The 21608-nt window shown below is 31.2% G+C and overlaps 3 protein-coding genes across 7 annotated transcripts; 1 reads left to right on the top strand and 2 right to left on the bottom strand.

Moving 5' to 3' along the window:
• Window positions 1-3322: 3322 nt before the first annotated feature.
• On the bottom strand, window positions 3323-4507 carry LOC114185783 (heavy metal-associated isoprenylated plant protein 21-like). Of its 2 annotated transcripts, none has more exons than XM_028073696.1 (3): window positions 4343-4507; window positions 4135-4210; window positions 3323-3817 (listed from the first exon to the last, which is right to left on the bottom strand). In XM_028073696.1, exons 1-3 carry the CDS (start codon window positions 4409-4411, stop codon window positions 3525-3527), a joined length of 438 nt encoding a protein of 145 aa, XP_027929497.1. In that variant the 5' UTR covers window positions 4412-4507; the 3' UTR covers window positions 3323-3524. The 2 variants fall into 2 exon arrangements, with proteins under 2 accessions (XP_027929497.1, XP_027929498.1); XM_028073697.1 differs by having other exon boundaries at window positions 4135-4206; window positions 4343-4493.
• Window positions 4508-7711: 3204 nt separating this feature from the next.
• On the bottom strand, window positions 7712-9463 carry LOC114185018 (heavy metal-associated isoprenylated plant protein 21-like). 3 transcript variants are annotated; one of them, XM_028072497.1, is made up of 4 exons: window positions 9323-9463; window positions 9115-9190; window positions 8484-8786; window positions 8152-8384 (listed from the first exon to the last, which is right to left on the bottom strand). In XM_028072497.1, exons 1-3 carry the CDS (start codon window positions 9389-9391, stop codon window positions 8494-8496), a joined length of 438 nt encoding a protein of 145 aa, XP_027928298.1. In that variant the 5' UTR covers window positions 9392-9463; the 3' UTR covers window positions 8152-8384; window positions 8484-8493. The 3 variants fall into 3 exon arrangements, with proteins under 3 accessions (XP_027928299.1, XP_027928297.1, XP_027928298.1); XM_028072498.1 differs by having other exon boundaries at window positions 7712-8786; window positions 9115-9186; window positions 9323-9457; XM_028072496.1 differs by having other exon boundaries at window positions 7719-8786.
• A 2680-nt stretch (window positions 9464-12143) lies between these two features.
• LOC114185017 (phenylalanine--tRNA ligase, chloroplastic/mitochondrial) lies at window positions 12144-21520 on the top strand. 2 transcript variants are annotated; one of them, XM_028072493.1, is made up of 12 exons: window positions 12144-12268; window positions 12505-12576; window positions 13460-13792; window positions 14237-14427; window positions 15664-15870; window positions 15948-16065; window positions 17519-17595; window positions 17803-17982; window positions 18168-18212; window positions 18667-18771; window positions 20983-21096; window positions 21194-21520. In XM_028072493.1, the coding sequence occupies exons 3-12, from the start codon at window positions 13585-13587 to the stop codon at window positions 21242-21244; spliced, it is 1296 nt and encodes a 431-aa protein (XP_027928294.1). In that variant the 5' UTR covers window positions 12144-12268; window positions 12505-12576; window positions 13460-13584; the 3' UTR covers window positions 21245-21520. The 2 variants fall into 2 exon arrangements, with proteins under 2 accessions (XP_027928294.1, XP_027928296.1); XM_028072495.1 differs by having other exon boundaries at window positions 13446-13792.
• Window positions 21521-21608: the final 88 nt, after the last annotated feature.

Below are 21608 nucleotides of genomic sequence, written 5' to 3'. Positions count from 1 at the left end.
TTATTTTAGAACAAATTAATGCAAAATTTATCAGTTTGAGGGAGGCAAAGAATATCAGTTTAAATACGCAATCTTTGTCTGTTATCACAAGTGCAGCTTGAAGGAGACTACAGCTTATTATTCTGTCTAAGTCCCAATTCTTATGCTCCAACTCTATATTACAAGAACCAGTCAAGGATTTGCTCCAATCACTGATTTCTATATGTTCCCTGTCATATCACAATGTAACAGTGTTCCCACAAATAGCAAGGAACACTTTTCTTCTTGTCTATGTATATACATCACTTGTATCACTTTCAAATACACTGTCTTTCGATAAAACACCGACGAGGATTCCAACACACTCTTTCACGACGAGGTATATACATATCGAACGTAAGACTAGATATTAACAAATGATCAAATAACGGTCCAATAATGAGTGCAATAATGAATCCAACAAAGTTTTATTATGATAGGCTCCGACACAAAGTTCTAATATATATTATGTCAAAAGCTGGATTTTAAGTCTAACTTATACGTCAATAAAAACATGTTATGGAAAAGTGCAGTAGAAGAGGTTCTTTTAGCATGCAGAAGAAGGTTCTTTTGGAAAAATGCCTCCATTTTGAAGGGTTGAGCATTTTATGATGAGTTACCTTTTGGCATTACTTATGAATAAAAATCATGCGTGGCTCTTTATTATGATGCAATAATGCAAGAGGGGATACGGTAGAGAGAACAAAAAATGGTCAAAAGGGAGAGTGATTAAGTTGGAATATATATTTATGGTCATGCTCAGCGGCTTTGGTTGATTGTGCCAATGCTATATGTATAAAAAAGCTCGAATATATTTGCTTAGTAGCTACCAAAGCAAAGCATTAAATAAAGCTTTCTTTACCTTCTCTTTTGCATTTGGCTGGTCCTTATCAATTAAATGCCCCCATAAGATAAGATTACCATTACATTCAACTACAGTACTCTTTTTATTTATGTCTCTGCACTATTAGGAATTTAAGTGTAAGTTTAAGTCTCACATTGAGTAAAAATAAAAGAGTTGAACACCATATAAAAATAAAGACTCATAAACTGATCGTCTTGAAATTTTGGATTAAAAGTAGTGCCAATACCTTATGTGTAGATTAGTCTCAAATCGCATTGGTATCGTAAAATTGAAAAGGAAAATACCAGATATTATCATGTGGATTAGACTCATGTCTTATTGGTGTCGTAAAATTGAAATGGAAGATACCAGAAGATTAAAAAAAATTATCTAACTCATATTCCAGTATCATTAAAGTAAAATTTCAATCATAGAGGGATCTGTGTTCTACAATATTGTGAGATATAAGATTATTTATTAGAGTACATAAAACTATCTACTTCAGGTGTGAGCTGCAAGGAATGGATGTGAATCATTGGTTTGGCACAGTAAGTTACAGTATATTAGATCAATCTTGTTTCTTCTAGTTTCTTCTGGAACTGTGCATCAGTTTCAATATTGTCAAATATAAATGATGTTATATTAATACCAATTTCATTATTCATTCTCTTTTCCTAATTTGATAAGTGATTAGAATTCATACAGTTACTATATTTCCTAATTCTGGTGTAGATCCTATATAATTGTCATGAGGAATAGGAAGAAAATTTAAAGCTTAAACCTATTTACTTAATTAATATAATACATATCACGTAGCCTCTATCAATGCTTTTAAACCTTTTCTATCTAAAATGATTTTCTATTTTCTAGAAAAAACGATTCTCTAGAACATGCTCAGCCACTTTTGCATTAATTTGTGTAGGAGTCGATAGTTTTTTTTTTTCAATTTTTATAACATTAAAAATGGATTATTTCTACAATATTCTCTTTCCCGAACATGCAACATACTTCTTACCTACGTAACTAAGTAATACCTAACATATAAACTCTAAGGTATAGTGTGACCGCATATTCCGTAGTATTTTTATGAAAAAAGCATTGATGTTTACTTGAAAATAAATAACTCCTTAATAATTATTTAATTGTCTACATTTTAGATTACACAAATCTTAGTAAGACAATTTATTATAACCATTTGACAAAGTCATTTACCTTGTGCTAGAGAGAAAAACTCTAAAAAATCAGAAATCATGCCAGTGATACCTTAAGTAGTAAATTCATATTTGTCATGCTTATTTTAAAATATTTCTACTTACAACAACAAAAATAATAATGTTCATTATATTAAATAAATTAAATAATTGAGTTATCCATCATAAGTATGTTTTAAGTAGTTTTATTGCGGAAGTAATTAAACAAAAACTTACACCTTCGCAAACTTCTATATATAAATTTTTACTTGCTCAGAGTCTTTAAGTCATGAATATTTAGTGCTATTTTAAAAGTTAATATATATGCGTTATGTGCTGAAAAGGATAGTAATAAAGTGAAAATATTTTAATTAAATCAGGGCAAAGTTAATCATCCCTGAAAAAAAAAAGACTTTTGGAGAGAAAGGAGAATAATTAAGGTGTTGATAGCTGGGAAAAAAAAAAGAAAGTGAAAGAGAAAAGGAACCTTCTGTGATTCAACGGATAAAGTGATCCCAAAACATATTGCAAATTACAACATGATAACAACTTTATCACTGCAAGATATGCATTGCAAAAAACAACAATGATTGTTCTGTACAAGACCGTAGGAACATGTAATATAGTCTACAACAATCATTAAAAAAACACGATACTAAAACAAAAAGTAAAAATACTAAAACAAAGAGAGTAATATCTTTTGTACAGTAATTATATATGAAACATAAAAACCAAGTAAAAAGCAAATAAAAATATATATTGTATATGAAATATATAATGTACGAAAATACATATTTCGAGTAAGGGCAGCATGCAAGTCCCTACAAAGAAGTGAAATAAAAATCTGTCTTTTTTATTTTTCATAAAAGTTAAATGTTGTCTTATTCCAAAAGCATGGTACAATAATATTAATATATATAAGTGAATGACCGATCTCTATTTGTTGATACAAGTCCCTCATAATCGTTATTTACCCGACATGTTATTGATGATGCTTTTATATACATTGTTGTAAAAAAAGAGAGTTAATTATAGTTTAAGTGAATAGAGTTAGGAGTAACAATGGTCTTTTGCGTTATTCGATTTGTCTGTGGTAGGCAGAAAGAATCAAATTCCACTTAATACCTTTTGAAAATGATTTCTGCTATTTTATTTATTTATATCTTCTAAAATTTGATTGCACTCCAGCGTTTTTTAGTTTTCACGAAGTTTCAATAATTGACGCTATGTTAATTCAGAGTTTTGTCCCGAAGCACATTAACAAAAAGTAGAAAAAAAAGATATATAGATATATGTGTACTATATACATTCATTGACCCTTCCCCATCACACTTCGAAGCACCACAAGAAAAAGCTGCTAAATCTTCTTCCACTTCAAGAGTCGTGTGAGATCAGAAATTTTTATATGTAATAAAATCATAACATCATCTAATTAACATAGTTTCTACTTTATGTTGCTTACATTATATGTTTTACATGATGGAACATGCATTTACGTTGTCTTCACTGAAAAGGGACATAAATTTCTCTTCTGTCTCAACAGAAGGTGTGAATGTTTGCGCGTTTCGAACATAGCCGGAGGGTGCCCTTTTGTCATAGACACCGGAGGCATGAGGATAGCTCACCACATGTTGTGGAACATAGGGCCAAAATTCAGCTCTTTTTTTCCCAGTTCCTTTTACCCTATTCAACACCTTGTTTGGATCAACACAACCGTTCACTGTCACCCTGCTTTGCTTTCGGTTTATCTCCACAGATTTTACTCCTGCAACACTTCCACACACAATCATTAACCTTCTAGTCATATTTATCTTGCATAATGCATGTTTTAACATAAGCTTCTAGTCGAGATCTAAATGAACGTTTTCTGTACATACAGTTTAATGATCCGATTTCAAGTTCAATGAGATACCATCATTATAGAAGTATTGCTCGGAGTCTGAAATTTCGTTATGATTTTGTCTTTAAAAAATATCTAAGAAGATTAGAGGAGGAGGAAGTATTTAATGTGTCGTGGAGTATGACTTCTCAGCGATGTATAATTATTGAACGTGTAATAAAAGTTGGGTTAGAAGTTAGAACCTTTCATCGTGGCTACTGCATTTCTGACTTTTCGTTCACAGCCATCACAGTCCATTTTGACTTTGATCTCAACTGTCTAAAACGAAAACCAACACATATATGAGAAGCTGCTATGGTTGGAGGAATGAAAGTTAGAAAAGTGAGGTGGGAAGAAAAGAGTGTAAAGGAAAATGGTGTTGTGGCATGTGTAAATGAAAGAAGTTCCTACCTGCATTGTTTTGGTCTTTGAGGCTGGAAGTGTGCAAAAGTTTGAGATGATGTAGGTAAGTGCACCCATTTTTTCCTTTCCAGAAGAAACTAAAGGGTAAAGATGGTGAGAGTGAATATGAGTGAGAGAGAAGACACGCACAAATCAAAGATGAAGGCGTGGTGTTTATATAGAAAGCTAAGATTCACATCTAGATAGAGAGAAGGTTGAATTTCGAAAATGGTGTCTAGAACATTAAATTATTATAATAAACAAAAAATAATAATGTAGTGGACATTGGTGCTCGTAAAGGTAGATTAGTGGTTTATAAGAACATGGAAGAAATATGCTTTAAAATTGGTGTTGTGGTGCCATGTTCCATTGGAAAAATATAAAACACTTGTTTAAAATCTACGCAGAATTATAAAAAGTGATTTTTGGCTGTCTTCCTTTTTTCTCAATGATAACAATGCCTTGCTTTCCAACATTCCATACATCCATTCAAACTTATACGTTGCCATTTTTTTTCGCAACGCATCCTAAAATATTAAAATAATAATAAATATATGTATTGTAATAAATATAACTTTTAGACTAAAGTATTTGTTGACAAGTTAGTTTTTCACATTACTAAGAAAATTCAATAAATAGAACTATAAGTGGTATGGTCTTAAGATTATGTTACACTAGTTTCACATTATTAGTGTAAAAGTGTGTTACATGTGGATACATATCCTGAGTACTCGTTGTTTTAAAAGACACACCTTCCATACAAGTACAACGAAGTACCTTAACATAAGTATGTTCTCCATGACAACTGGTATGAGAAAACGATGATAAAAAGTATTTATCATAAAGCAAAAAAAAAGTTGCTAAAAACATATCAAATAATATGTCCAACACTAAATATTTTTATTATGAATTAAGTGTGTTTTTATCCTTCAATTTTCAGTGAAAATTAAAATTAGTCTCTTTTAAAATTTTTAAAACAATTTAGTTTCTGAAATGTGTGAATTTAGTCCTTTAAATTAATTTTTTTAAGTTTATTTGACGTTTCAAACGTGTTTCTTAGCTAACATCGAAGCGAAAATGTGTCAAACAGTATAAACAAACTGAAATACTATAATGAAATATGTTTGAAACATTAAATAAACTTAATAAAATTTTGTTAAAATGACTAAATCTACGCATTTACATGATTGATGGACTAAATTGGTTCATGATTTATAAGAGAGATTAATTCTAATTTTTACAAAAACAATCTCGTTTTATTATTATTGTTGAAGAAGATAAAAACAATAATCTTACAACAATCATATATATATATATATATATATATATATATATATATAACATAATTAATTAAAAATAAATTTCAATAACACACATACTTAACAACAAATTTCGATAACAAAACTTACATGTGTGTAAATTGGATGATAGATGTGATAGAGACACAATATTATTGGAATGTAATATACATTGTATTAAAATTGTATATTGAGTCAAAATTAAATTGCCAAAGTTAGTTATATTATTTTTCCTCCAATGGAAGAGAAGAATAATTGACCAACCTAAGGTGCAAAGTGGCTTTACCTTTCAAACCCTAAAAAAATAGGGAAAAAGAAGAAAAGCATTATATTCAACCCCACATACTTAACAGAACAAAACCACCGCCCAAGGATCAAAATTCTCTGCTCACTTGGAACACTTTTCTGCTTTTCGTTGTTCTTCTCTCACATTCATTCCTTCCAAATTTTCAATTTTCATCACTCTTTTTCCCTCTCCATACATGTGCATTTCTTTTTTTTTTTAATAAAATATTCAAAATAAAATTATTAATATTTTTTCTTAATTTTCTTGTTGTTATTGTTGGAAAAAGAATAATTTATATGACAGTCATTTTCCCTTTCCATACACAAGCATTTCTTTTGTATTAAATAACATTTATATAATATTAAAAGGATAAAGTAAAATATATACTTTTATTTTGAACATATATAGTAGTAGAATGTATGATTTTTTTTTCTATTATCGTAAAAGGTTTTGGTATATTATTTATGTATTTCTTTTATTTATGTTTTTTACTCATCTAAGTAATGCATTTTTGTTCTTCTTGTTTTTGCGTAATTTTTTGTTAATCTCATCACAGTCATTCCTTTAATGATATATTTATTCCAAATTCCAATCATTCATCTATGATTTTTTCCCCCTTTTGATATGTCTATTTAAAAAATACTTTGTTTAGTTCGTTACCCTAATTAATCAAACTTGATATAAATATTGGTAATAAAAAATTCTTTATCAAAATATTTTCTATTATAAATTTCCCTTTTTTGCTGTTATAGTTTCCATTTAATTTGTTGAAATGTTAAACATGATTTTTTCATTTAATATTTCTAAATCAAATATCAGATAATTTATAAAAATTACAAAAGCAAATTAAACAGGAAAGGCCGAGAGAAAAAGAGACACACGGAGAGTTAGGAGGAATTTGGATTCTTTGCTGTTTTTCTTTTTGTTGTTCTTTTGTTTCTTTATAATACTGAGTATTACTGATTTTGATGTTTTAAAATATATTATAAAAATATTTAATTTTAAATATTTTTATAATATATTTTAAAACATCAAAATCGCTAATTTATCCGAAAATAAGAGAAGTGGGTGGGGGCAAAGAAGACCCGATTAAAAAAACGGGTCCTGAGCTCTGAACCATAACTACTCTTACATTACACACTGCACTTGCCACTTTGCTCAACGACCACCATTTCAACGGTGAGGTGAGTTTTCCGGCGCTTTTTCTCTTCAACGTTACGCTCTTATCTGTTTTATGCTCAAAAGTTAATCATCCCTGAAAAAAAAAAGACTTTTGGAGAGAAAGGAGAATAATTAAGGTGTTGATAGCTGGGAAAAAAAGAAAGTGAAAGAGAAAAGAAACCTTCTGTGATTCAACGAATAAAGTGATCCCAAAACATAGAATAAGTCCACTTGCAAACATTTTTGCAAATTACAACATGATAACAACTTTATCACTACAAGATATGCATTGCAAAAAACAACAATGATTGTTATGTACAAAACCGTAGGAACATGTAATAGTCTACAACAATCATTAAAAAAACACCATACTAAAACATAGAGAGTAATGAGTAATATCTTTTATACAGTAATTATGAACAGTGTATATGTGAAACATAAAAACCAAGTAAAAAGCAAATAAAAATATGTAGTGTATATGAAATATAATGTAAGAAAATACATATTTCGAGTACGGGCAGCATGTAAGTCGCTACAAAAAAGTGAAATAAATATCTGTTTTTTATTTTTCATAAAAGTTAAATGTTGTCTTATTCCAAAAGCATGGTACAATAATACTAATATATAACCACTAACATAAAAAAAATTGCGATGCGGAGAAAAATGTTAGGAATTTAAGTTTCAACATTTACGTATGACGCATTGTAGTCAACGTAAATTTATGTCTAACCTTTAGACGTCAGACTTAAACAATTAATAATTTCATTACAAGTTTGTTATCGGTCATTTTTTATGTGTGATTCTGGTTGTTCAGACATAAAATCGCAGACGTAATACATTTTTAGTGTCGAATGACCAATCCATGTTTGTTGATACAAGTCCCTTATAATCGTTCTTTACCTGACATGTTATGTTATCGATGATGCTTTATATACAGTGTTGTAAAAAAAGAGAGTTAATTATAGTTTAACTGAATACACATTGGGTTAACGAAGGAGTTAGGAGTAACAATGGTCCTTTACGTTATTCGATTTGTCTGTGGTAGGCAGAAAGAATCAAATTCCCTTCAACACCTTTCGAAAATGATTTCTGCTATTTTATTTATTTATACCTTTTAAAGTTTGATTGCGCTTCAGCGTTTTTCAGTTTTCACGAAGTTTCAATAATTGACGCTATGACAATTCAGAGTTTTGTCCCGAAACACATCAACAAAAAGTAGAAAAAAGGATATATAGATACACATTCATTGACCCTTCTCCATCACACTTCGAAGCACCACAAGAAAAAGCTGCTAGATCTTCTTCCACTACAAGAGCCGTGTGAGATCATAAATTTTTATATGTAATAAAATTATAATATAAAATCATAACATCATCTAATATAGTTTCTCTTTTATGTTGCTTACATTATATGTTTTACATGATGGAACATGCATTTACGTTGTCTTCACTGAAAAGGGACATGAATTTCTCTTCTGTCTCAGCAGAAGGTGTGAATGTTTGCGCGTTTCGAACATAGCCGGAGGGTGCCCTTTTGTCATAGATGCCGGAGGCATGAGGGTATGTCACCACATGTTGTGGAACATAGGGCCAAAATTCAGCTCTTTTTTTCCCAGTTCTTTTTACCCTATTCAACACCTTGTTTGGATCAACACAACCGTTCACGATCACCCTGCTTTGCTTTCGGTTTATCTCCACAGATTTTACTCCTGCAACACTTCCACACACAATCATTAACCTTCTAGTCATATTTGTCTTGCATAATGCATGTTTTAACATGCGGTAGCATAAGCTTCTAGTCGAGGTCTAAGAAAAATGAGCGTTCATCTCTCGGTGAAGATTAAGGAAAATCGTCTTAATGATCCAATTTCAAGTTTAATGAGATAACATCAGTCTGAAATTTCATTATGATTTTATCTTTAAAATGTATCTAAGAAGATCAGAGGAAGAAGAAGTATATAAACGGTTATTGAATATGACTTCTTAGCGATGTAGGACTATTGAAGGTATGACAAAAGTTGGGTTAGAAGTTAGAACCTTTCATTGTGGCTACTGCATTTCTGACTTTTCGTTCACAGCCATCACAATCCATTTTGACTTTGATCTCAACTGTCTAAAACGAAAACCAACACATATATGAGTAGCTGCTAAGGTTAGAGGAATGAAAGTTAGAAAAGTGTGGTGGGAAGAAGAGAGTGTAAAGGAAAATGGTGTTGTGGCATGTGAAAATGAAAGAAGTTCCTACCTGTATTGTTTTGGTCTTTGAGGCTGGAACTGTGCAAAAGTTTGAGATGATGTAAGTAAGTGCACCCATTTTTTCCTTTCCAAAAGAGAAAGTAAAGGGCAAAGATGGTGAGAGTGAGTGAGAGAATATGAGTGAGAGAGAAGACATGCACAAATCAAAGATGAGGCTGTGGTGTTTATATAGGAAGCTAAAGATTCACAGCTATAGAGACCGAGTCCATATTTTTTATTGATTTTTTTGTGTTGTCTTCAGTCGGGTATTAAAAATACATTGTATTGATATTTTAAATATCTTTTTAATATATTTTAAAACATTAAAATTAATGGTAATCAGTATATTATGAAAGTACAGTAAATAAATAATACACAAAAAAATCAGGAAAGAATCTAAATTCAGATAACAAAGAGAAGGTTGAACTTCGAAAACAGTGTTTAGAACATTAAATTATTATAATAACAAAAAAAAAATAATGTAGTGGACATCGGTGCTCATAAAGGTAGATTAGTGGTTTATAAGAACATGGAAGAAATATGCTTTAAAATTGGTGTTGTGGTGCCATGTTCCATTGGAAAAATATAAAACACTTGTTTAAAATCTACGCAGAATTATAAAAAGTGATTTTTGGCTATCTTCCTTTTCTCTCAATGATAACAATGCCTTGCTTTCCAACATTCCATACATCCATTCTAACTTATACGTTGCCATTTTTTTTTTCGCAACGCATCCTAAAATATTAAAATAATAATAAATATATCTATTATAATAAAAATAACTTTTAGACTAAAGTATCTGTTGACAACTCAAGTGCGAGCGACTAGTTAGTTTTTCACATTACTAAGAAAATTCAATAAAAAAAAACTATAAATGGTATGGTCTTAAGATTATGTTACACTAGTTTCACATTATTAGTGTAAAATGTTTTATATTTTCATAAAAAAAGTATTGTAAATATAATTTTTAAATGATTATTCTAAAAATTAATGAAATTACTATAAATAATACTTTGCAATGGTGTAAAACATGTGGATATATATCTTGAGTACTCGTTGTCTTAAAAGACACACCTCCCATTACAAATATAACGAAGTACCTTTCTTAATATGCTCTCCATGACAACTCTTATGAGAAAGATAAAAAGTATTTATCATAAAGAGAAAAAAAGTTGCTAAAAACAAATCAAATAATATGTCCAACACTACCTTATTACGAGTTAAGTATGGTTATGATCCTTAAATTTTTAGTGAAAATTGAAATTAATCTTTCTTAAAAATCTTGAAACAATTTAATCTCTCATATGTAAAAGTTGTGGATTTATTCTTTTAAATCTTTTCTTTAAGTTTATTTGACGTTTCAAAAACGCGTTTCTCAGCTAACATCGAAACAAAAATGTGTCAAACAGTATAAACAAACTAAAATATTATAATAAAATGTGTTTAAAACATGAAATAAATTTAATAAAATTTTATTAAAAGATTAAATCCACACATTTACATAATTGAGGAACTAAATTGGTTCATGATTTCTAAAAGAGATTAATTTTAATTTTCACTAAAAATTGAAGGACAAAAACGTATTTAACCCTAACCCTTTTTCTTATTATTGTTGAAGAAGATAAAGACATAATAATCTTACAACAATCATATATATACTCTAAATATGCTTTATAATAAATATATATATATATATATATTACATAATTAATTAAAGAAATTTTTTCGATAGCACACATACTTAACAACAAATTTCGATAACAAAACTTACATGTGTGTAAATTGGATGATAGATGTGATAGAGACACTATATTATTGGAATGTAATATACATTGTATTAAAATTGTATATCGAGTAAAAATTAAATTGCCAAAGTTAGTTATATTATTTTTCCTCCAATGGAAGAGAAGAATAATTGACCAACCTAAAGTGCAAAGTGGCTTTACCTTTCAAACCCTAAAAAAATAGGGCAAAAAGAAGAAAAGCATTATATTCACTTGGAACACTTTTCTGCTTTTCGTTGTTCTTCTCTCACATTCATTCCTTCCAAATTTTCAATTTTCATCACTCCTTTTCCCTCTCCATACATGTGCATTTCTTTTCTTTTTTTAATAAAATATACAAAATAAAATTATTAATATTTTTTTCTTAATTTTCTTGTTGTTATTGTTGGAAAAAGAATAATTTATATGACAGTCATTTTCCCTTTCCATACAGAAGCACTTCTTTTGTATTAAATAACATTAATATAATATTAAAAGGATACAGTAAAATATATACTTTTATTTTGAACATATATAGTAGTAGAATGTATGATTTTTTTTTTCTATTATCGTAAAAGGTTTTGGTATATTATTTATGTATTTCTTTTATTTATGTTTTTTACTCATCTAAGTAATGCATTTTTGCTATTCTTGTTTTTGCGTAATTTTTTGTTAATCTCATCACAGTCATTCCTTTAATGATATATTTATTCCAAATTCAAATCATTCATCTATGATTTTTTCCCCTTTTGATATGTCTATTTAAAAATAATTTGTTTAGTTCGTTACCCTAATTAATCAAACTTGATATAAATATTGGTAATAAAAAATTCTTTATCAAAACATTTTCTATTATAAATTTCCCTTTTTTGCTGTTATAATTTCCATTTAATTTGTTGAAATGTTAAACATGATTTTTTCATTTAATATTTCTAAATCAAATATCAGATAATTTATGAAAATTACAACAGCAAATTAAACAGGAAAGGCTGAGAGAGAAAGAGACACAGAGAGTTAGGAGTGTGTGGATAAAATAAATAAATAAAATAGCCAATTTATCCGAAAATAAGAGAAGTGGGTGGGGGCAAAGAAGACCCGATAAAAAAACGGGTCCTGAGCTCTGAACCATAACTACTCTTACATTACACACTGCACTTGCCACTTTGCTCAACGACCACCATTTCAACGGTGAGGTGAGTTTTCCGGCGCTTTTCCTCTTCAACGTTACGCTCTTATCTGTTTTATGCTCAAAATATAATTTCGTCTAAACCGATTCTACTCCCAAACCAAACGTCTACTCAGTAGCTTCACGTCATCAAAGTTTTTCATTCAGAAGTCGATTTTTGCGACATTTTGTCACAAATTATTGTATTCATATAAAGAATAGATGTTCAGTGGAACCCTAACTCTCAATCAATTGAACAAACAGGCGCAGCCGCAGTCCTCTCCGGCATATCCTCTATTCGTCTTTCTCGAACCTGCAAAACACAATTCATTGCTGGTGAGGTTTTAACTCTTTGATTAGGTATTTATACCTTTGTGTGCTCGTTGTATTGTATTGTGTAAGAAACGGGTTGGGCATGTTAATATTTATCCTTATCCTAAAATGGGTAATGCGGTTTGTTGCAATTTTTCAAATATTTCTGAAATGTAGATTTTGCTTGGTTGGTTGTTTTGTTTTTTATAGCTAATAAAAGGAAGTTGAATGGAGGACTAAAGCCGTTCATGTATCGTAGATGTTTAGCGAAAGGAGAGAACCTTTCTTTGATGATGTGTCAAAGGATAACTTGAAATAATTATTACAGAATAAAAAGTAGAAGGGTTTTAACTTGAATTTCTAACAGAAGTTTCCTGAAATTGATCAGGCCCCAAGTGAAAAACGCAAATAAAGTTGAATCATTATTAACTTTTTGTTTTCTTTCATTAAGATATTTATAATTGCTTTTTGTTTTTTTTAAGTGTTTCAGTTAGTGTCAATTCTAATATCTGAGCAATTTTAGTTTGTTTACAGTGCATTGTGTGTGATAAAGTTGATGCTTATCTATACGTTTTGAAGATGTTCTGGACCAAATACCATTATAAAGATGAACACCATTTGAGTTTATGGGATTAAAATTAATTGCTGTGCTTTGTGCTATACTGTGTTATTGGGTGATTTCTTTTCATTCTATTTATTCGGAAAGCATACATGTTGATGGCATAATGTTGGGGTTGTTGGTCTATGGTCTCTATTTGTTGCTAATCTCTCAGAAAACAACAGTGGTCAGTTTTCAATAGAAAAGAGGTTGAGTTGTGGCCGTTTTTCTCTTAAATTGTGGTATAGCCAAGTGACTATATTGTCCATCTTGATTTATTTTTGGCTGAACTCAGTTTTCTCTACTTAGCCTGCCTCCAGTGAGGCACCGGATTCTGGAGGATAAGAGCTTATCAAGATAGGAGCTTCCTCATAAAATCTGTTTCTGTCTACTGTCAAGTGCTTCAAATATCGCTGGTTAAGATTCTAAAGCACATGGCAATGGCGATCTCTTCTGTTCATGCCACATTATTTGCTAGGGCCTCTTTCTTTTGCCAAAGTAATGGCCTAAGAAGCTTTAGATCGTGTTTACCTTTCTCATCTTCAGCTGCTTCCGTTTCCACTCACAATCATTCACAGAAGAAATGGAGGCAGCCAGTGTTGTCAGTGTTGGATGTCGGTGGAGTCAAGATAAGCAGAGAAGGTACTTTGGGTATTTCCTTTTGGTTTTGTTTTATATTTGAATATTTACTGTCTCATAATGCTTATTTGAGTTGTAATCACATAGTATGATCCACAGAAAACCTTCAAACTTGATTTACGCACTAATATTCCCTTTTTTTTCATTGTTTTGAATCACTAATTGTGTGGTAATTTTTAAGGAGAATGTCCTTGACTGTTTACCTATTTGCACACTTTCTGCTGGTCAATGACATTGAAGTCATTTTATTTAATTTTCACAATTGGATATAACTGCTGCCGTTTAAGTGACTGGCATATTTTGTGCTGTGTATAACTTGGTTTATTTCTTTACATTTTTACTTTCTACATGCCTTAACATTTGTGCTGCTGCTCTGCTTTAGTTGAAAATTGTTCTTTGGTTCATACAATATTAAAATCTCATAATTTCTGATTTGTGGTCTTCTAGATGTGGTGAGGGATGATCCTACAAATAATGTGCCAGACAATATATTTTCAAAACTTGGAGTGCAGCTTCACAGGAGGGATGAACACCCTCTAGGGATATTGAAGAATGCAATATATGAGTATTTTGACACAAATTATTCAAATAAGTTTGAAAAGTTTGATGATCTTTGCCCTATTGTTTCAGTGAAGGAGGTATGAAAAATAAATTAAGGAATTAGTTGTCCATTTCTCCTATATGATGCATTTATATTATTAACTGTTTCTTTGTTTCACGATTGTTAACACACTATTTGCTACTTCTGCATTTAGTTCCTTCTAGATATATGCTGATTTTTATTTTGAGTATTTCATACCATTGAAGTTCTCTGTTTGTTATCTGATGTTATTTGAGTATTCGCAAGTTGATTTTCTTCTGTATGTAAAAATTATTCGTAGATTATCAGATTATAAATTTCAGTTTTTAAGATCAGTATACTTGAGTTTAAATCCTCAAAAAGGCCTCTAAAAAAAGGAGAAAAAAGTACTTCGAAAGTAATTCATACTATTTTAGTTTTGGATTTTTTTTATGAATTACGTTTGTTTATAATTCATATTATATATTATTTCTGCGATATGAACTTACAAAGCTGACCAGTAAAGGAAACAATGCTTTTACATTGGCATTAGTGGATGGTCTATTCACAAATGATCGAGTCATTTACCTTGTATTTTTTTTCGTTTTTTTGCAACGCTTGTTTAAAACATGTTGCAGCTGTTGTTTGGGTTTGTCTGGCTTGTAACATGCTTGGGGGCCTTTGATCAAATGACTCTTCCGTCCCTTTCATGACACTGCTTTTGGTGGCTTGTAGCATTTTTCTGTATTTTCTTGTACGTGGTTTTGCCTTTGATCAAATGACTTCATTCTTCAGTTGTTTTTATGATTCTATTTAACCGGTATCTGCAGATTCTTCAATCCTTTCATTTTGGAAGGTTGTATAAAATTGAGGGAAAAGGGGATTAAAGAAACAATGCTATTAAAAAAGGTGACTATGGTAACATTGTTTGTAGAAGACTGCATGTATGAAAGAAATATTAATGGTAGCTTTTGAGTATAATTTTACTTTGTTTGTGATGCATCTACCATATATATATATATATATATAGGTTTCACAATCATATCCATTTCAACTCATAAAATTAATCATTGAAACCTCGTACATTTTCAATATTACATCTGCTATGTCAATGTTACATTTTCAGCACAAGTAAATGTGCCTCCTCAGCACTGCTAAAATGGTACTTCTTACCATTGTTTTTTTATTGATTATCGTATTGCTTGTTATGGTTGACACAGTGTTTTGAAGTATGTGGTTGGGTTTCTTTATTTCAATCTTCTTGTTGCAGAATTTTAATGAGGTCTAGGCTACTTAGATCTTTTTCTTGTTGCAGAATTTTGATGATGTTTTGGTTCCTGAAGACCATGTAAGTAGGAGCTATAATGACACTTACTATGTAGACCCTCAGACTGTTTTAAGATGCCACACAAGTGCTCATCAGGCAAAATTATTGAGAAGTGGTCACACTCATTTCCTTGTTACAGGAGATGTTTATCGTAGGGATTCAATTGATTCAACTCATTATCCTGTGTTCCATCAAGTATGTCTCCATGTGCAGTAACCAGTTTAATCTAATAAAAATGAACTTAATATAATTTCCTCCTTTTTGTCATGCAGATGGAAGGCTTTCGGGTTTTTTCTCCAGAAGATTGGGAGGCATCAGGAATGGATGCCACATTATTTGCAGCAACAGACTTAAAGAAATGCCTTGAGGGCCTAGCAAGTCATTTATTTGGTATTTTGAAATGGCCGGTAGACATACTTCATTATTAGTTGCTGCATTTTAATATTAGCGAGGCTTTGTAAGATGAATTAGTTAAAGCGAAGAAACTAATCATTTTAAATCTTGTAGATACTTCATCTTTAGTGTAGATATTTGACTTTTGACTTAGTGGTGATGGACTCAAGTTCTGGAAACATTCACTTCCAGGGTAAGGTTGTATATGTTTGACCTCTCTAGACCTGACATTGATAGGAGTTCTGAGCTTCCCTTTATGTTTTAACCTGTCCCAAAATGTATTAAAAATTGTGTACGATAATATACAAAACAAAAATACATGTGCATAATTTGTAGTCTTCTCTAGTGCAGTATTTGGATACAAAGGGCAGGAGAAGAGGGATTCTAATGGAAAGCATGAGTGTGTTAGTGAAGAAATTTTACTAGTATATACATAGAAGAGTCAAATGAAGCTATTAGTTTAAGAGTAATTTGTTCTAATTTGACTAAAACTTTCTCTCCCTTCCACATTCTCCAATTTTGTGGGTAGCCAAAATTGAAGGAGGGGAGATTTTAGCCGCCTCCCCTTCATCTCCTTCTAACCAAACATTATGTAAATGATTGTTTTTTTTAAATAGATTCTTTACACTTAAAGCAATGTTTAGAGGTATGGTTATCAAACTTGTGGTTGAACTCATTAAATTGCAGGAGTTTGCAATCCTTCAACTGCAAGTTATTATGAAATTGGAATTATTTTGCATGAGTCTTGATAAAAATAAAAGCTATGTAACAGGATAGTGGGAATATTAATACTCCCTCCATTCCTATTTACTAGAAAGAAACGCGGTTGTTTGCTTGGTCCTGAATATAAGAAATAATTGCCTACATTAATTATTAAATTATTTTTGTACCTTTTATTTATTGCAAAATCTATTTACAAGACAAATAATAGTTTCCCATGGAAGTGGAGGCATGGATCAACCTTGCTATTCTTTTTATTTAAAGAAAAATTTACTTGCATTAGGATACTAAAATAAATTGATACACATTCTTGACTAGATTAATTTTTCCATTTAGTGCATTTTTGGTGGGAAAAAGATGATCTCTAGGATTTTATTACTTCAATTTTACCATTTGCTTTCAATTAAATTTTTCAGATACTTAGAATCACAATTAATCTAATTTAAAAGAGCCACTATCTGTTCATTAAAACTATTTAAGAGTATTTTTTGAATAAATTTATGACTAACAAATCTAACTGTTTTTATTGGTTTTTTGATGATTTAATAATTTGTTTCTTGTAAATAGGACGGAGGAGTATTTTATGATGATTTTCTCATTTTGATGCTGAAGTGCTTAAGTTGTTTTTACAATAAATTATGTACACGAGGGGCCTAGTTATGAGTTTGTGATATTCTTTTGAAGCCGAGTATAACTGCTTATTAATACTTTTTCCCCTTTCCTGTTTCAGGTGCTGTGGAAATGCGCTGGGTGGATACTTATTTCCCATTTACTAATCCATCGTTTGAACTTGAAATATATTTCAAGGTATGCTATGCATTTTTGTCTCTTCAAATAACGTGTTTATATGATTCCTGTTACTAATCATGACGCCAATTAAAGTTATGCTTTCAAAAGCAGGTGTTTGTTACACCTGTATGATACACTATAAGTTATCTATTCCTACGCATTCTGTACTTATTTCTCTTTTTTGCACTCGATTCTTATTCTAGTTTAATATATCTTTTATTGCAGGAAAACTGGTTGGAAGTTTTGGGTTGTGGAGTGACAGAACAAGAGATTCTGAAAAGAAATGGGAAACCTAATAATGTTGCTTGGGCTTTCGGCCTAGGGTTGGAGAGATTGGCTATGGTTCTGTTTGACATACCTGATATTCGTCTGTTTTGGTCAAATGATGAACGATTTACTTCCCAGGTATTTCACGGATATGTTCAACAGGCATCCTTTAATGTTGTCTATTCTTTTTCCTGGTTACCATGTGCTGTGACCACACAAATTTATGATGTAGTCATCTTGAGATTCACAATGTTATTTGTTTAGTTCTTTTTGTAATCTCGTCTCTAATGTATTGTTTGCTTTTTTATTTTTTCTATATACAGTTTTCCAAGGGTCAATTGGGAGTCAAATTTAAGCCATTTTCAAAGGTAACAGCTATATGTCTAAATGCCTGCCTAGGCTCATTTGTAATAACTTTTTTCTGAGTATGTTCACGTCTAGGAATATCTCTTATTCTTAGTCCTTAATGTGTCCTGCAATTGAAACTTGAAAGCTAGATGAGAAATATTCGTGTGATTGAAAGTTAAGATGGTCTACAGTTAGCTGTAATGGTTAAAAGCCTTGTAATGATTAAATTTGGATAGTTAGTTAGTTTATACTAACAAATTTATTGTCGTGAAATGATACCCATCTTCTATGTAAAACTCAGCCAATAAGGCATTTAACTAAGTAATCTTTCAAGATCTTGTCATTTATGTTCTCAGCATGTCTGACTGTCTTGATTTTTAACTTTAGTGTTGAAGAATTTATATTTTTATTTCAATGGACACCTTGCTAAAATCTTGTGAGAACATTCTAATTCTTTTATGTTTATCTTTGAAGTATCCTCCTTGTTACAAGGACATGAGTTTCTGGATCAGTGAATCATTTACCGAAAACAATCTGTGTGAAGTGGTCAGAGGGATAGCAGGGGATCTCGTAGAGGAGGTACATCTTTTGAATAATTTGGCAGAACTTCTTAGCGACATTAAAACATTTGTTTGCATTTGTAATTAACGGCTTTCTTTGTGTTCAATGGCAACAAAGTGCGTATGAAATTAGCTGATCTAGTGTCGTTGAGCAGTGTTGACAATATTTTTGAACGCTGCATTTTTGGCTTTGCAATAAATCATCAAATTACCATACCCATCTTATAAACCTACTAAAATCATTCAACCAGAAGATTAAAACTTCACTTGCCACACTATTTTATTGGCCGAAATTTAATCTGAAAAGGAAAAACCGAGTTCTGCTCTAGGGAATAAGTTGCCAAATCAAAACACTAGAAATGGCCTGTGCAATCAACATCTTGACGGACAAAGGCCATAACATGTATCTTAATTCGATGATAAATTACATAGCGGCAGCGGCTATACTGCTGGATCGGATGGAGATTCCTTAGTAGGCCTTAAGCAAAAAAAGAAAGAAGAAGGAAGATAATTAAGGAGCTGCTGATGTGGCATTTAAGAATGATTATAGGGAGAGGGTGAAGGAGTGGGGAGGATTATTACGTATCTTTTCAGTTAGAATCCTCATGGATGGGCAGAGAGGATTATTCCTTTTTGAGGAGTATAGCTCTTGTTGTTCTTGTCTGAGAGCTTTGTCCCTTTTTGCATTTTAATATAAATTACGAATTTTGTTTTTCTTCTTTTTATTATTCCTTATGTTTACTATTAATCTAAGTTCATATGCTTGATCTCATGTGATCTGTAAAATAGATTCCTCCTGTCTTAAAGGAAGCAACTGAATATAGAGGCACGTAGAACATAATTCCTTTCTGCGCAGGTAGTTGACGTTCATTATTTTAAGATCACGTTTTGAATAGGCTTGGGTATGTTGGATATTAGTTCCTACTCCTAGTCTCAATTACGTTGCGAGCAGAGAAATAGATCTTGGAATTGTTTTCATAATGGAATGTATAAAATTTTTCTGAATCATTAAATTAAGCAGCAAACTTATATTTCACTATGGTGCTTGATAAAAGAACGGATACCAGAAGTTTTGGCTAGCAGGTATTGTTGTACGTTGGATACCCATTCTACTTAAAATAGTGTAAATTGTAGGAAAAATATTGATTTTTACTTACATATCTGTCGACCTACTTTACTTGATGACAATTGGTTTTAACTCGGAATCTTACAAGTGGAATAACCAAAGTGATTTGGACATTCATTATACTACTGTATAGTTTTATTAAGAGGATTATACTACTGTATAGTGATTATTGAAGCTGAAGCTAATGTGCATTACCATGTAGAATATTAAAACTTCTCCTTAGATTGGAACATCATAGATGTTCTATGTAACAAGGTTGCTATATAGTGAATCTGAGAATATCGAGGGGCATGTTTGGGAGCTGGATTTTGGAGGAAAAGGGAGGGAGGATGGATTTTTCGATTCTTGTAAATATTCTCTAATCTGCTAATTTTGTAAACTCAACGGAAGAAAATGATAGATTAGCATAAACTTCATGTCATAATATTTTGTTTATCTTCATAAATGTTCCTCCCTTCCCCTGCCCTGCAAAACTAGTAAATCTCCCTCCCAAACACATTCTAAAAGACTTAGTGAATATGTCCATGAGTTTGTTGATTCAACATTCCAATAGCAATGCATCCAGAAAGTTTGTAATGGAAAAGTTCATTGTAGAGACAATATGCATTGCTGCTTGATTACAACAAACTAGATCCATTTTTAAGGTCATAGCTCAATATTCTACTTCTGGACTGGCATCTGGTTGCTTAGAACATTTATTTAAAGTAAACTTTGCCAATCTGTAATACTATAACCTATCCACCTGTGTTTTAGTCTTTTTGCTTCATACAATAATCCTTCAGTGAGTCCTCAGATGGATCTGATGGAACCACCATACACATTCCATTGTTTTTCACGTGGACACACATGTCAATATTCGTGGCTGGCCATTGTTGTTTGAGGTTCTCTGTAATATTATTACCAGTAAGAAAATCTTGAGCAAAAAGTGGGCTTTTGTTTTCTTTTCCTTACTTGGCTTTGCAACTGTTTACCTCGTATTCATTCTTTTCTCCTCTTTTTCTTAGATTAATCATTTAGCTATCTTAACATGGCTATAGTATACTTTTCCCCTATGAGTCTGTACTAAGTTTGGTCCATTTTTCTGTTTCACTTCTCAAATTGCAGGTGCAATTAATAGACAATTTTACCAACAAGAAAGGAATGACCAGCCACTGTTATAGGATTGCATATAGGTCTATGGAACGTTCTCTTACTGACGAGGAAATTAACAATCTGCAGGTATTAAATATAATTAAAATACTAGTGCAACAAGATCTTGGTTTGTGATATTTTATTTTGAAAGCTACCAACACTCGTTTCCCCCTTGTCAATGCAGTGGAAAGTAAGAGAACAAGTGCAGAACAAATTGAATGTTGTCTTAAGATGAGCATCAAAATGCTCAGAGTTTACAACTTAGCTGTGTTTGATCTCAATTTTTGATGATGTATAGATGTTTTACGTCCGTTTACAGCAACTGAGACAGATGTATTATTTAATTTATGCAGTGAATATACACTACATTACGAGCCATAGCCAACCCTTCAGGAATCTGTATTCTCTATTTTCCGTATCTATTTTCCTCAAGAAATCTGTTTGTATGTTTCTTAACAGAGCACTTTACTTACGATCTTCCGGGAAAAATTAATGTATTCCCGTTGCCGAACACTGGGGTTATGGATGATTGTGTATGCAAGACCCTTTATCAAAACTTTCAAGGATAAGAAAATCTAAAACTAATTATTTTTGTTTTG

The sequence above is a fragment of the Vigna unguiculata genome, chromosome 5, assembly GCF_004118075.2.
Source record: "Vigna unguiculata cultivar IT97K-499-35 chromosome 5, ASM411807v1, whole genome shotgun sequence".
Lineage (NCBI taxonomy): Eukaryota > Viridiplantae > Streptophyta > Magnoliopsida > Fabales > Fabaceae > Vigna > Vigna unguiculata.
Note: the sequence above shows the minus strand (reverse complement) of the source record. Positions and strands in the feature narration are given on the sequence as shown.

Excerpts from the sequence above, each read along its gene's own strand:
- LOC114185783 (XM_028073696.1), bottom strand. The coding sequence starts at position 4,411 with ATGGGTGCACTTACCTACATCATCTCAAACTTTTGCACACTTCCAGCC. Across the intron at positions 4,211-4,342 it reads CAAAGACCAAAACAATGCAG|ACAGTTGAGATCAAAGTCAA; the intron begins GTAGGAACTTCT and ends TTTTCGTTTTAG. Across the intron at positions 3,818-4,134 it reads TGCAGTAGCCACGATGAAAG|GAGTAAAATCTGTGGAGATA; the intron begins GTTCTAACTTCT and ends GAAGTGTTGCAG.
- LOC114185018 (XM_028072496.1), bottom strand. The coding sequence starts at position 9,391 with ATGGGTGCACTTACTTACATCATCTCAAACTTTTGCACAGTTCCAGCC. Across the intron at positions 9,191-9,322 it reads CAAAGACCAAAACAATACAG|ACAGTTGAGATCAAAGTCAA; the intron begins GTAGGAACTTCT and ends TTTTCGTTTTAG. Across the intron at positions 8,787-9,114 it reads TGCAGTAGCCACAATGAAAG|GAGTAAAATCTGTGGAGATA; the intron begins GTTCTAACTTCT and ends GAAGTGTTGCAG.
- LOC114185017 (XM_028072493.1), top strand. The coding sequence starts at position 13,585 with ATGGCAATGGCGATCTCTTCTGTTCATGCCACATTATTTGCTAGGGCC. Across the intron at positions 16,066-17,518 it reads CCTAGCAAGTCATTTATTTG|GTGCTGTGGAAATGCGCTGG; the intron begins GTATTTTGAAAT and ends TTCCTGTTTCAG. Across the intron at positions 18,772-20,982 it reads CAGGGGATCTCGTAGAGGAG|GTGCAATTAATAGACAATTT; the intron begins GTACATCTTTTG and ends CTCAAATTGCAG.